Consider the following 15,751-nt stretch of genomic DNA (forward strand, 5'->3'; position numbering starts at 1 on the left):
TCCACTCGCGCTTCTGGTTGAAGATTGTTGTGCTGATCACTGGTAATGGGGATATTTGTGGAGCCTCCTCTACCAGTGGGTTGTTTAATTGTCCACCACCATTCATGATTGGACTGCAGAGCCTAGATCTGATCTGTTCATTGTGGAAAACGCTTAGCCCTGTCTTTCACTTGCTGCTTTTGCTTTTTGGCATTTTAAAAAAACTCATTCATCTCTGGCTAGGCCAACATTTATTGCCCATCCCTAATTGCCCTTGTTCAGAGGGCATTAAGAGTGAACCACATTGCTGTAGGTTTGGAGTCACATGTAGGCTAGAACAAGAAAGGATGGCAGATTTCCTTCCATCATCATCAGACTTTTAATTCCAGATATCTATTGAATTCATATTTCACCATCTGCCATGGTGGGATTCGAACCCAGGTCCCCAGAGCAATACCCTGGGTCTCTGAAATACTAGTCCAGTGAAAAAACCAATATGCCACCACCTCTCCCATGCAAGTGGTCCTGTGTTGTAGCCTCACCAGGTTGACACTTCATTTTTAGGCACGCCTGATGCTGACCCTGGCATGCTTTCTTTGACTCTTCATTGAACCAGGGTTGATCCACCAGCTTGATAATGGTAGAGTGGGGGATATGCTGGGCCATGAAATTACAGATTGTTGTTGAGTATAATTCTGTGGCTGGTGGCCCACAGCGCCTCATAGATGCCCAGTCTTAAGTTGCTAGTTCTGTTCGAAATCTATCCCATTTAGCATGGTGGTAGTACAACACAACACGATGGAGGGCATCCTCAATGTGAAGATGGGACTTAGTCTCCACTCAGACAGTGTGGTTGTCGTTCCTGCCAATGTCATGGATAGATGCATCTTTGACAGGTAGATAGGTGAGGAGAAGGTCTAGTCGGTTTTTCTCTCTTGTTGGTTCCCTCATCACCTGCTGAAGACCCAGTCTAGCAGCTATGTCCTTAAGGACTCTGCTCGTAGTGGTTCTACTGAGCCACTCTTGGTGATGGATATTCATGTCCCCGGCCCAGTATACAGAATCCCACCATGGCAGATGGTGCCCTTACCACCCTCCATGCTTCTTCCAATTGATGTTCAATATGTAGTACTGATGGGGGACAATTTGGGGGATGTTGGTGCGGTAGGTGATAATTTGCAGGAAGTTTCCTTGTCCATGTTTGACCTGATGCAATGAGACTTCATGGGGCCTGGAGCTGATATTGAGAACTCCCAGGGCAATTCCATCACCACCCAGCCCTGACCTGTAGCACTGTGTTGCCCATGCCTGGAGGGGATCTCTCCTGTCAGTGGGACAGCTGATGATGGTGTCTGGGACATTTTCATACTTACAGAATCATGTTGCTTGACTAGTCTGTGGGACAGCTTACCCAAAGCTAATAAGAAGGACTTTGCAGGGTCAACAGGGTGGATTTGCCTTTGACATTTCTGGTGCCTAGTTCGATGGCAGGTGATTTGTCCGACCTCATTCTTTCTTGTAGACTTTGTAGCACTTGATACAACTGGCTTGCTGAGAGAGCATTTAAGAGTCAACCACATTGGTGTGGGCCTGGAGTCACACCAGACCAGTTAAGGACGACAGATTTCTTTCCCTAAAAGACACTTGTGAACCAGAGGTTTTATGGCAATCGGCAATGGCTTCATGGTCACCATTAGACTAGCTTTTAATTCTAGATTTTTTATTAATTGAATTTAAATTCCATCAGCTGCTATGGTGGGATTCGAAATAGTGTTTCAAGAGCATTGCTAGTCCATTACAACTAGGCCAGCACCTCCCCATGAGTTTTAATACTGCTGCACTATCCAAAAGTGTGCTGTACTTCCATGATTGCAGTCCTGGCTGATGCTTAATCTTAGCACATATGGTTACTAAACATATGATCTTTCTGGACTTGTGTGGCTCAGTTACATAGAATGTAAGCCACAGGTCAGTTGTTCCAACCAGTCTATGCTAGCTTTTATGCTTCAGTTGTGCTTTTTCCCATTCTTCACATAACTCTATATTCCCATATGAGTCATTTATGCTAAACTAGCCTTCTCTTAAGTGCATCTAGACTGTTTGCCTCAGCCACTTCCTTTAAAGAATCACACAGTGCAGAAGAGGTCCTTCGGCCCATCGAGTCTGCACCAACACGTGAGAAACACCTGACCTACCTACCTAATCCCATTTACCAGCACTTGGCCCACAGCCTTGAATGTTATAACGTGCCAAGTGCTCATCCAGGTACTTTTTAAAGGATGTGAGGCAACCCACCTCCATCGCCCTCCCCAGCAGCGCATTCCAGACCGTCACCACCCTCTAGGTAAAAAAAAGTTTTCCTTACATCCATTTCCCCCCCGCCCCCCCCCCCCCAAACTTCCTGCCTCTCATCTTGAACTTATGTCCCCACATGACTGACCCTTCAATTAAGGGGAACAGCTGCTCCCTGTCCACCTTGTCCATACCCCTCATAATCTTGTACACCTCGATCAGGTCACCCGTCAGTCTTCTCTGCTCTAATGAAAACAACCCAAGTCAATCCAACCTCTCTTCATAACTTAAATGTTTCATCCCAAGCAACATCCTGGTGAATCTCCTCTGCATCCCCTCCAGTGCAATCACATCCTTCCTATAATATGGTGACCAGAACAGCACACAGTACTCCAGCTGTGGCCTCACCAAGGTTCTATACAGCTCCAACATGATCTCCCTACTTTTGTAATCTGTGCCTCGATTGATAAAAGCAAGTGTCCCATATGCCTTTTTCACCACCTCACTAACATGCCTCTCTGCCCTCAGAGATCTATGGACACACATGCCAGGGTCCCTTTGTTCCTCAGAACTTCCTAGTGTCATGCTGTTCATTGAATACTTCCTTGTCAAATTACTCCTTCCAAAGTGTATCACCTCTCACTTTTCAGGGTTAAATTCCATCTGCCACTTATTTGCCCATTTGACCATCCCGTCTATATCTTCCTGTAGCCCAAGACACTCAACCTCACTGTTAGCCACCTGGCCAATCTTTATGTCATCCGTAAACTTACTAATCCTACCCCCCCCACGTAGTCATCTATGTCGTTTATATAAATTACAAATGATAGGGGACCCAGCACAGATCCCTGTGGTACGCCACTGGACACTGGCTTCCAGTCACTAAAGCATCCTTCTGTCATCACCCTCTGCCTCCTACAGCTAAGCCAATTTTGAATCCACTGTATCAAATTACCCTGTATTCCATGTGTATTTGCCTTCTTTATAAGTCTCCCATGTGGGACCTTGTCAAAGGCTTTGCTGAAATCCATATAAACTACATCAACTGCACTACCCTCATCTGATCACCGCCTCAAAAAATTCAATCAAATTTGTTAGGCATGACCTCCCTCTGACAAAGCCATGCCGACTATCCCTGATCAAACCTTGCCTCTCAAAGTGGAGATAGATTCTGTCCTTCAGAATTTTCTCCAATAGTTTCCCTACCACTGACATGAGACTCACTGGCCTGTGGCTTATCTCCACAAGCCGCCCTAAATAGTGGAACCACATTATCTGTTCTCCAGTCCTCTGGCACCTCCCCCGTGGCTAGAGAGGAATTAAAATTTCAGTTCAGATCTCCTCCTTTGCCTCCCTCAGCAGCCTGGGTCACAAATTATCTGGACCTGGAGATTTGTCCACTTTTAAGCCTGCCAACACCTCCAGTACCTTGTCACTCCCTATATCAATTTGCCCAAGAACCTCGCAGTCTCTCTCCCCAAGTTCGATCCTTCATCCTCATTCTCTTGGGTGAAGACAGATGTGAAGTATTCACATTAGTAGCTCGTTCCACGTTCCTACCACTGTTTGAGTTATGCATTTTCTTATGGATTCCCTGTTTGAGCTCTTGGTGATTATTCTTCTATTTATGGCCTCTAAATTTGTTCTTCCCCACAAGTGGAAGTATTCTCTATGTAAGCTGACTAAACCTATCCTAATTTTAAATACCTCAATTAAGTCACCCCTCAACCAAGGTTTTATTAAAAATCAGCATCTGCATAGCTCTGACAACAAGCCGCAGTGGAGATAGGATAGATGATTGCAGCATAGAAGGAGGCCATTTGGCCCACTATTCCACATGAGCAAAAGTTTTGGAGTCTAGGTATACAAACCATTAAAATCCAGCAGACAAGTACAATGGAATGTTGGCCTCAATGTCAAGGGGGCTGAAATACAAAGGGGAGAAAGTTATGCTTCGCTTGTACAGACCCTTGGCCAGAACTCATCTGGAGCACTGGATTCAGTTTTGGGCACTGCATCTCAGGAGAGATATTTTGGCCTTGAATGGAGCACAGCGCAGATTCATCAGAATGATACAATGGCTTCTAAAATTAAATTGAGGACAGGCTTGTGTCCAGGAAATTGAGGGATCTGATTGAGGTGTTTAACAGTTTAAAGGATTTGATTAGGCTAAATGCTGTCAAAACTATTTCTCCTTGTAGGTAATCAAAAACTAGGGGACATGATCTCTGAAGGTAAAGTCAGGCTGTTGAGGAATGAAATCAGGAGGCACTTTTGTGTGCACAGGATGATAAAAATCTGGAACACTCCACATAAAAGGATGTAGATATGAGGACAATTGCAGTTCTCAATAAAATATAGATTTGTGTTGGGTTAGGATATTAAGGGAAATGGAACAAAGGCAAGTAAATGCATTTTAAGGTGCAGGTCAGTCATGATCTAATTGAATGGTAGAACATACCTGAAGTGTTGAATGGCCTGGTCTTGTGTTATGTGGTGAAAACATTGCATGTACGAGCAAGTTTTCATCAACTTGCCCACCCCTACCACCTCCAAACCTCCAACCTTTGTGATGCTTTGGTATCAATTCCCTCCAATGGTGAAATGTTGCAGGAAACCATGAGCAGGGACCTTTCCTTTGACAAAATTTTCTGTTTCTTTTTAAAACAGGGAAAAGCTGTGCTCCTAAGTGACAAGCAGACAGATGGCAGTTTCCTTGTGCATCACTTCCTTTCTTTTTATCTCAAGGGTGAGTGACTTTGCTTTCTTTGGGGGCAGTATTGAGCTGGGCGTGTATTGGAGTGCTGCAGTACTGAGTGCATTGCACTGCTTGTTTGCAGGCCATGCAGTTTTCTTTAGTGAAGATGCAACTTGCACACTGTTTGCCACTGGTGTGACACGCATGTGATATGTGATGGATAGATATTTGACAAACTGGGCTATAGAAGGGTGTCTATAACCTTTGAGCGGGGCCAGTCTGACAAGAATATTTATCCAGGCATCAAATAGTTCCTTAACCCTTCAATCTGATGCCTGATAAAGGAACCATGTGGAGTTCAAATAATTTATGTCTGGACTGAATGCTGTCTACACTTGTCTTGCTAAACTGTATTGGATCAACCTATTGGTATTTATACTACCAGCCTTCCATTAAGTTGCGTACAAATTGTTGGGTAAATTAAGCCTTTCTCCCCAGTCACCAAAGGTCAAGCAACAAGGTCATGAACTAACAATTTAGAACCATAGAAGCAGTAAACTTTAAACATTGAGTTTATAAATAGTTTTTTAAAATTCATTCTCGGGATAAGGGTGTTGCTAGGAGGGACAGTATTTATTGCCCACACCTAATTGTCTGTGAGAAGGTGGTTTAGTGGCTTGTTAAGCCATTTCACAGTTAACTGACCAGATAGCCTGCTCTAGTGATGTTGGTTGAAGGATAAATGTTGGCCAAGATACCGCAGTTGTCTGTTAATTACATTGCTGTGGGTCTGGAGTCATGTGTATGTCAAACTGGCTAAGGATGGCAAATTTCCTTCCCAGAATAATACTAGCGAATTAGTTCTGTTTCTTTCAGCAATCTGATAGCTTCAGTCGCCATGAACGATACTAGCTTTTCATTCCAGATTTATTGAATTAACTGATTTCAACTCATAAGCTGCCATGGTGAGATTTGAACTCTCAAGTCCAGATTTCTAGTTCAGACCTATGAATTACTTCATTGGTAATATAACCACCATACTGTTGTACCCTTGCGGTATTACTGACATGGAATTATTTAATTTGGGTAATTGATAAACTGAATTAGAAATTACAAAGGCTGCTCAGTTAAGTCATAATTTGGCTATTAATTGATTCTTGACTTAGAGAAATTTGTGATGTTAGACTTCATAAATGACAAGTTGACAGCATTAAACATGTTTTGAGTAGATTAAACTCTATATGCTTATAATTGCCTATATTTCCTAAATTTATACAATCTTGTCCTAATGAGCTGGTGTGGCTGAATGATTACTTTGCATGCCTCTGGGTTGATGCTGATCTTCTGGGGCACCAGGCTGATGAATTCCCATCTGTTAGAGGGGCAATCCATTCCTCCAGAATACTCTGGATAAATTCTCTTTCTGCTTGGGAAGCTATGTATGGACTTATATCCAAAAGCAAAATACAATGGATGCTGGAAATCTGAAACACAGAAAATGCTGGAAATACGCAGCAGATCTGGCAGCATCCGTCAAGAGAGTGTGAACGTTTTGGGTCATAACCTTTCATCGGACTGGCTTAAATGGTGCTTCCTTTGATCTCTGAGTAGCGTGTACATCTATGTGACACATTTAGCTGACTGGTATAGCCATATAACCTTAACTTTTGTAACCTTTCTCACTCTTGTAGATACACTGTCTGATTTTACAGACATTCTATGTGGGACTAGGCAAAGAACCTCTACATCTACGAAAAAGACTACATCATAGTTACCTATGGTTCAGTTGATAGCACTTGATTCAAAAGTTTGGGAGCTCAAGCTGCAACCCAGAGACTTGAGCACAAATTCTTGACTAACACTTCACGCACTACTGAGGGAGTGCTGCACCATCAGTGCCCCCTTTTGGGTGAAATGTTAAACCCCTTTGAGTGGACAACAAAGAGCTGAGCACATGGTGTTACAATTAATAACTTTGCAGTAGGAGTTTCTCAAGGTGTGTCATAGGCCTAACCATCTCAGCTGCTTCATTGATATGTGGGGATGTTTGCTGAAGATTGCACAGTATTGTTCAGTTCCATTAGCAATTTCTTAGATGATGGAGCAGCCCATGTCCACATACAGCAAGATGTGAACAATATTCAGGCTTCAGCTGATACCTGGCTAGTAATATTCGTGCCATAAGTGGCAGATAATGGCCATCCCTAACAAGATTCTGAACTCCTCTCCCATAATTTTCAACAGGATTACCATTGAAGAATGCCCACCATCAACATCCTGCGTCAAAAATAACCTAAAACTTAACTGGATCAGCTATGGTAGCTACAAAAACAGGTCAGAGGTTGGGTATTCTGCAGCGAGTAAATCACCAGTTGGCCCCCCCGAAAGCCTGTCCGCCACCTATAAGGTACAAGTCAGAAGTGTGATGGAATACTCTTCACTTGCCTGGCTGAATGCAGCTTCAACAACACTCGACACCATTCAAGACAAAAAGGTTCTCTTGTTTGACACATCACCCACCGTTTATTGACTCCCACCCATTGGTGCACTGTGGCAGTAGTGTCTACCATCTACAACATGCATTGCAGCAACTCGCCAATTTTTTTTAGATAGCACCTTCCAAACCGCAACGTCTACCACCTGGAAAGGCAAGGGCGGCAGGTGCGTGGGAACACCATCATCTGCAAATCGTGCAGCAGCTTGATTTGGAGATATATTGTCATTTCTTCATTGATGGGTCAAATTCCTGGAACTCCCTCCCTGACAGCACTGTGGATGCACAGGCACCACATGGATTTCAGCGGTTTAAGAAGGTGGTTCATCACCACCTTCTCAAGGGAAATTAGGGATGGGTAATAAATGCTGTTCTTTCTAGCAATGCCCACATCCCATGAATGAATTAAAAAATATATACAAGAGTTTGCTTTGGTTTCCTGCCCAATGTTTATCCATCAACCAACAACAGGAAAATAGATTATTTGGCCACTATTGCATTGCTGTTTGTGGGATGTTTAGGTTTTTTTATTTCTTTGAATGACAGGTTGCTGAAAGTGTGAACTGATAACATTGCAATGAGGGTAATAGAGCATGAAGAACCTGAGTGATCAGGGCAAGCTACAGTTATCATAATCATATTGAAAGATTGTGAAATCAACAGTGAGAAGGAAGTGGAAATTGGAGTGGCTAAATTCACTGTTAACTTGGGTACAGAAAAAGAAATAAAGGGAGGGAAAGAAACATTTGATTGAAAGATGTAGTCAAAGTTTTATATTTTTAAGCTCTTCAGGAACAATTAAATATGGGATAATGAGACTAGATACTTGTAATAGTTTATTTTCAGTGCCAGAGGTATTAACTGGAAGTAATTAACACTTATTGTGTTGTTAAAAGGACACTTAGACTTAAATGGACTAGATTGTGGCAAGTTTAGTTCATATCAATCATACAAAATAGCAACTACACACCATTCAATGCATTTTGATTGAGGTTGACAGTGAGATGCAAAGCTAATGATGAAGTATCACAACTCTGACAATCTGGCGCAACTTTGACAACCTTGGGTTGTTGCATAATTTATGTATAAATAAGTGATCTCAACAAATTATTGTCCTTTCATACACATTACAAACAAACCTCAATCTGAGCGTTATATGTTCGGAGAGTTTGATCCTCCTGGTATCAGTAACCTTGCACAGCTCTTTCACATCCTCAATGACCACCAAGTCAATGAAATACTGACCTTCAGGCTATCAGGTTGCTTGTTTACTCCCAAGCTTCTCAGGGTGCCTTTTTTTGCCCATTAAAGCATCATTTTTTGGCCTATGGTCTTGGCATTTTCTATCCCTGGTAAGGAATTGGTTTTATTATAAGTCTCATAGCTGAATTAGCATTAGCCTTAATGTTGACAATGACTCCTTTTAGAAGACAGGATTGAAGCAATTTCTGAGTTTTTCTCCTCTGGTTAACTATGCTATCCAACTCTGTCATTTCCCCAAAAGCACTTGACTACAATAATAAATAAGAACAGGAGGCACTGGAAAAATTCAGCAGGTCTGGCAGCATCTGTGGAGAGTTAACACTTCATGAACATTATGGCTCTTTGGAACTGAAGAGAAGTAAAAATATGATAGCGTTTATGCTGTTGAGAAAGTTGGGGGGCAGACTGTCAGGTAGAACAAAAGGGAAGGTCAGGGATAGGTTTAGAGGGTAGGAGAGATTAAATAACAAAGATAACATGGAACAAAAGGCAAAAGGAGTGGCAATGGTTTTATTAAACAAAGCATTGGTCCAGACTAGGCGTTAATGGCAGAGTAAAGGACAGCTCTTTTTGAAAGCAAAAACATGAAAACAAGATACTGACAAGCACTTAGCAAAACAAAAAAAAAATGGAGGGCAGAGACCCTGGCCTGAAGTTGTTGAACTCAATGTTGAATCCAAAAGGCTGGAAAGTGCCCAATCACAAGACGAGGTGCTGTTCCTCTAGCTCGTGTTGGGCTTCACTGGAACATTGTAGTAGGCTGAGGACAGAAATGTGAATGAGAGAGCAAGGCGGTGAATTAAAATGGCAGGCAACCAGAAGGTCGGGGTCATGCTTGTGGACTGAGCGAAGGTATTCCGCAAAGCAGTCACTTAGTCTGTGTTTGGTCTCCCCGGTGTAGAGAAGACTGCATTGTGAGCAGCGAATACAGTGGACTAAATTGAAAGAAGTACGAGTAAAGCACTGTTTCACCTGGAAGGAGTGGCTGGGACCTTGGACAGTGAGAAGAGAGGAGATAAAAGGACAGGTGTTACACCTGAATGTGTAGGTGACATGGGAAGGCGACGAGGTGTTGGGGGTGATAGGGGAATGAACCAGGGTGTTGTGGAGGGGCAGATGTGTTTGGTGGTAGCATCACGCTGGAGGTGACAGATATGGTGGAAGATGATCCATTGAATGTGGAGGCTGGTGGGCTGGAAAGTGAGGACAAGGGGAGCCCAATTGAGGTGAAGGAGGGGAAAGGGTGAGAGCAGAACTGGGGGAAATGGGTTGGACATGGTAGAGGGACCTGTCAACCACAGTTAGTTGGGGGGGATATCCTTGGTTGAGGGAAAAAGGAAGACATGTCGGAAGCAGTGGAAGGAATGAAGTTGTAGAGAGATTGGACGTCCATAATGGAGTGGTGATACTTGGGGCCAGGAAACTCTTGAAATGATGTGGGACGTTAGATGAATCACAAACGTAGGTGAGAGGAGACTGGACAAGGTGAGAAAAATAGTGTCAAAATAGAAAAAAATGTGCAGTGGGGCAGGAGCAAACTTGTCCTCAATACGTGTAGAGCTCCAGAATAGGAAGGGTACAGTCACAATGTTGGCGGTTTACTATAGGCCTCCCAATTGCCAGCGGGAGATTGAGGAACAGTTACATAGGCAGATTTTGGAAAGATTTAAGAGCAATAGGGTTGTTGTGGTGGGTGATTTCAACTTTCCCTATATTGACTGGGAATCACTTAGTGCTAGGTGTTTGGATGGTGCAGAATTTGTAAGGTGCAACAAGGGGGGCTTCCTGAGACAATATGTAGATAGTCCAACTAGGGAAGGGGCAATACTGGACCTGGTATTAGGGAATGAACCCGGCCAGGTGATTGAAGTTTCAGTAGGAGAGCATTTCGGGAAAAATGACCATAAATCAGTAAGTTTCAAGGTACTGGTGGATAAGGAAAACATGTGTCCTCGGGTTAAGTTGCTTAATTGGGGGAATAATAACAATATTAGGCAGGAACTAAGGAAACTAGACTGGAGGTGAATGTTTGAGGGCAAATCAACAACTGACGTGGGAGGCTTTCAAACGTCAGTTGATAAGAATTCAGGACCGGCATGTTCCTGCTAGGATGAAGGATAAGCATGGCAGGTTTCAGGAACCTTGGATAACGAAGAATATTGTGAGATTAGTCAAAAAGAAAAGGGAAGCATTCGTAAGGGCTAGAAGGCTGAGAACAGATGAAGTCCGTGGAGAATATAAATAAAGTAGGAAGAAACTTAAGCAAGGAGTCAGGAGGGCTAAAAGGGGTCATGAAAAGTCACTGGCAACCGGGATTAAGGAAAATCCCAAGGGCTTTTAATACATATGTAAAGGGCAAGAGGGTAGCCAGGGAAAGGATGGGCCCACTCAGGGACAGAGGTGGGAATGTGTGTGTGGAGCCAGAAGAAATGGGAGAGATACTGAATGAATACTTCTCATCAGTGTTCACCAAAGAGAAGGACTTAGCGGTCGATTTGTCTAGGGAAGAGTGTGTAGATAGCCTGGATCATGACGAGATCAAAAAAGAGGAGGTATTAGGCATCTTGAAGAATATTAAGATGGATAAGTCCCCAGGGCCAGATGGGATGTACCCCAGAGTACTGAGGGAGGCAAGGGAGGAGATTGCTGGGGCCTTGACAGAAATCTTTGTATCCTCACTGGCTACGGGTGAGGTCCCAGAGGAGTGGAGAATGGCCAATGTTGTTCCATTGTTTAAGAAGGGTAGCAGGGATAATCCAGGAAATTACAGGCTGGTGAACCTTACGTCAGTGGTAGGGAAATTATTGGAGAAGATTCTTCGTGACAGGGTTTACTACCATTTGGAAGCAAATGGGCGTATTAGTGAGAGGCAGCATGGTTTTGTGAAGGGGCGGTCATGTCTCATTAACTTGATCGAGTTTTTCGAGGAAGTGACAAAGATGATCGACGATGGAAGGGCAGTTTATGTTATCTACATGGATTTCAGTAAGGTCTTTGACAAGGTCCCTCATGGCAGACTGGTACAGAAGGTAAAGTTGCATGGAATCAGAGGTGAGCTGGCAGGATGGATACAGAATTGGCTTGGTCACAGAAGACAGAGGGTAGCAGTGGAAGGGTGCTTTTCTGAATGCAGAGCTGTGACTAGTGGAGTTCCGCAGGGATCAGTGGTGGGACCTTTGCTGTTTGTGGTATACATAAATGATTTGGAGGAAAATGTAACTGGGCTAATTAGTAAGTTTGCAGACGACACCAAGGTTGGAGGAGTTACAGCTAGTGAAGAGGATTGTCAAAGGATCGGTTGGCGACTTGGGTGGAGAAATGGCAGATGGAGTTTAATCCAGACAAATGAGAGGTAATGCATTTTGGAAGGTCTGATACAGGCAGGAATTACACAGTAAATGGCAGAACCCTTAAGTGCATCGACAGGTAGAGGGATCTGGGTGTACAGGTCCACAGGTCACTGAAAGTGACAACGCAGGTTGATAAGGTAGTCAGGAAGGCATATGTCATGCTTGTCTTCATTGGCAGGGGTATTGAGTATAAAAGCTGGGAAGTCATGCTGCAGCTGTATAGAACCTTGGTTAGGCCACACTTGGAATATTGTGTGCAATTCTGGTCACCACATTACCAGAAGGAAATGGAAGCAGAGGAGGTTTACCAGGATGCTGCCTGGTCTGGAGGTTATTAACTATGAGGAGAGCCTGGAGAAACTTGGATTGTTCTCACTAGAGCGACAGAGATTGAGGGGCGACTTGGTAGTAGTTTACAAAATTATGAGTGGCATGGACAGAGTAGATAGTCAGAAGCTTTTTCCCAGGGTGGAAGAGTCAAATACTAAGGGACATAGATTTAAGGTGAGAGGAGAAAACTATAAAGGTGATGTGCGGGGCAAGTTTTTTTCGCAGAGGGTAGTGACTATCTGGAATTCGCTGCCAGAGGAGGTGGTGGAAACAGGTGCGATAGTGGTATTTAAGAGGCGGCTTGACAAATACACGAATAGGATGGGAATAGAGGGATACAGACCTCGGAAGTGCAAAATGTTTTAGTTGACGGCAATATAATCGGTGCAGGATGGAAGGGCCAGAGGGCCTGTTCCTGTGCTGTACTTTTCTTTGTTCTTTTTGTTCTTTGAAAGAATGAATCTACCAGGGCTGTCTTGTTTATGGATTTTGGGAAGGAGATAGAAACGGGATGTTCAGGGTTGGGGGACCAAAAGTGGGGAGTTGTGGAGTGAAATCTGCAGAGGAGAAGTACTGGAAACAATGGCTTGATGTTTGATGGTGGGGTCATGGTCCAGGGGAAGGTAGGAAGAAGCATCTGAAAGGTAGAGATTGGTATGCCAGACAACAACACCACATTTGTCGGCAGGTTTGATAACAATGTCAGTGTTAGATCTGAGAGAACGGAGTGTAGCAAGTTCGAAGGGAGACAGGTTAGTTTGAGTGAGGGGAGCAGAGAAATTAAGACGGCCAATGTCACGTTGACAGTTCTCGACAGTTCGAATGTAATAATTATCCATGCTGTGTGTGATGCAGTTAAACCTGTATAACCTCATCTTGCTGATAAGGTTTCTTTTTTGCAGAGTTTGATTGTCGGACACACTATATGGAATAAATTTTTCAATCTCCCTTGACCACTTAACTACAGTGTAAAGCTTCCCATTGTTATAGTCCGACTACAGAGTGTTGGAACCATGTTGGAAAAAATTACTTGACGGTGGATGAGGCCACTCCAATCTAACAGTCCATTATTTGCAATACATTACCCTGTGAAGGATATCTCTTTTACTCCCACCCTTATGTTATTGTCACCAAGTTTATCCAAAACCTTCTTTGTGTCTGTGCCAAAGAATGGAGAGTTATATTTTCTGAAAGGCTTTTTCCTCCTCCATGGGTTATTAGGTTATGGGATACTTTACCCAATGGGTAGACAAGAAAATATAGTTTAAAAGGGAATTTGATGGGTGTTTGGAAAGGCGAATGTAAGAGATAAGGGAAGGGAATTGGGAAGTGACTTGAATTTACCCAAAGTTGAGCTGTCCAAAAGCAAAGAGAACTGCCATTGTGAGGAGCCAAAGTGAAGGAACCATACCGTAATGAGGATATCAGTGATGGGAAGGGGGTAGCACCAAAACGAAGGAAGCATTAATTGAGAGTGATGATGGGGTGTGGTAGCAGATGCAAAGAACAATACTGCAGTGATGTTATCGTAGTTCATGGGTTGGGGGAGGTGGAGGATCATGTGGCAAAGTGAAAGATCATTTCCTGTGGTGCTGTTTCTTTCTGTGGATATTTTCCCAAGGTTGTATGTATAAAAGACTCTGATGATATGAGTAAAGCAAATAGTGAAACTCTGATATGCAGACAGCACAAGGTCCTACGATAACCTGGGTAGTAAATGGAACATTTAAAGTCTGTCTTGCCCCTGAAGGGAAATTGTAACCCATGTTCACTCTTGCAATACATTGGTATTCAGTGCAGTGAAAATGATTTCATTTAAAACTGAGCTGCCTCTATTGTTACTTGGTAAGTGATCTATCCCTCTGCAGTTCTAGCATGAGACTGTTATTTTTATTTAAACACTGATTCTGGGATATTTAAATGATTTGATCACTGTTGTGTATTTTTGTATAAAATGAGGAACTAGAAAAAATACTGCACATAACATTTTGACTGTTTGTAGGAAGTACCTGGCCAGTCTTGGAGATGTTGTAGGGATTTGATTCTAGATATTTTGGGACTTTGCTAGATTATTTTGGGTGTACCTCTCCAGTTTCTGGCACAGATCCAAGTTCAGAATATAATTGGGTGGACTTAGTGACAATAACATTAGAGCTGGGGTAAGAGAGAAATTCACTTTCTTCATGGCCTGATGCATTGCAGTTAATGGTCTGATGGATTGGAATGGCTTCGACTGCAGTCAAGTAACTTTTTTTTAACATGGTTGAGCTAGTTACAAAGAGAGATTTTGGACAATGGGAACTGGTAGGGAGTATCTAACTAAACTTTTCCTTCAATAGACTAGGTGAGGGTCCCTGATAAGAGTAGGTTAACCATGGAAGGATAGATTTTGATTGGGTGAATGACCTCTTTTTCATTCATTACATAATTTCTCTAGGATATTACTAGGTATGATCTTCCATAGCTGACTTTATCCTGGGCAGCTGCTATAGTTGGTTCTGGTCCCGTCATCCACAAATTAGGTAGTACATTCAAAAAGATCCACTGTTTCCACAGCTGCTCACTACCCAAAGAAACTTACTGGAAACTTTTCCACTGGTTGCATTCCTGACAAGTTCTTGCAATCTGAGCCGATTTGACAAGCAAGTATTGCATAGAGCAGTCTGTGTTGTAGATCCTAATTGCCCTATCTCAGTTTTTATACTCTGCACCTGTACATTCTAATGTCCCCCCTTCGTCTTGTACACATCAGCCCTCCCCTGAAATGTGTCGATGCTAGCTGCTTCAACCACTCCATCTTTATTTGATCTGTTAGTGGCCCCTTGTTCTGGATTCAACCATGAGTTTCTCCCTATTAACAAAAACAGAAACAGAAATACCTGGAAAAACTCAGCAGGTCATGAGGACTTGAAACGTCAACTATGCTCTTCTCCGCCGATGCTGCCAGACCTGCTGAGATTTTCCAGGTATTTCTGTTTCTGTTTTTGTTTTGGATTTCCAGCATCCGCAGTTTTTTGTTTTTTTTCTCCCTATTAACCCTGTCAAATATCTTCATTGTTTAAAGACTTCTGTTGGATCTCCTGATATTTATTTGACAATGTTAGAGAAGAAAATCCTGGGACAGGCCAGTCCTAATTTTTTCTTTTGTTTTAAAAGAACCCTATATTTCTCCAAAACAAAAACAGAATTACCTGGAAAAACTCAGCAGGTCTGGCAGCATCGGCGGAGAAGAAAAGAGTCGACGTTTCGAGTCCTCATGACCCTTCGACAGAACTTGAGTTCGAGTCCAAGAAAGAGTTGAAATATAAGCTGGTTTAAGGTGTGTGTGTGGGGGGCGGAGAGATA

At 43.0% G+C, this 15,751-nt stretch overlaps 1 protein-coding gene across 4 annotated transcripts in view; it reads left to right on the forward strand.

The window, feature by feature from the left end:
- Nucleotides 1-15,751, forward strand: part of elp6 (elongator acetyltransferase complex subunit 6) — a 44,245-nt gene that overhangs the window by 14,430 nt on the left and 14,064 nt on the right. For 3 of the 4 annotated variants that reach the window (XM_041190428.1, XM_041190425.1, XM_041190426.1), the window contains one exon: nucleotides 4,942-5,020. In XM_041190428.1, coding sequence (XP_041046362.1) covers nucleotides 4,942-5,020 — 79 coding nt within the window. Of the gene's footprint in view, nucleotides 1-4,941; nucleotides 5,021-7,213; nucleotides 7,304-15,751 lie in introns of all 4 variants that reach the window. The other variant, XM_041190429.1, reaches the window with a different exon arrangement.

This window comes from Carcharodon carcharias, chromosome 6 (assembly GCF_017639515.1).
Source record: "Carcharodon carcharias isolate sCarCar2 chromosome 6, sCarCar2.pri, whole genome shotgun sequence".
Taxonomy (NCBI): domain Eukaryota; kingdom Metazoa; phylum Chordata; class Chondrichthyes; order Lamniformes; family Lamnidae; genus Carcharodon; species Carcharodon carcharias.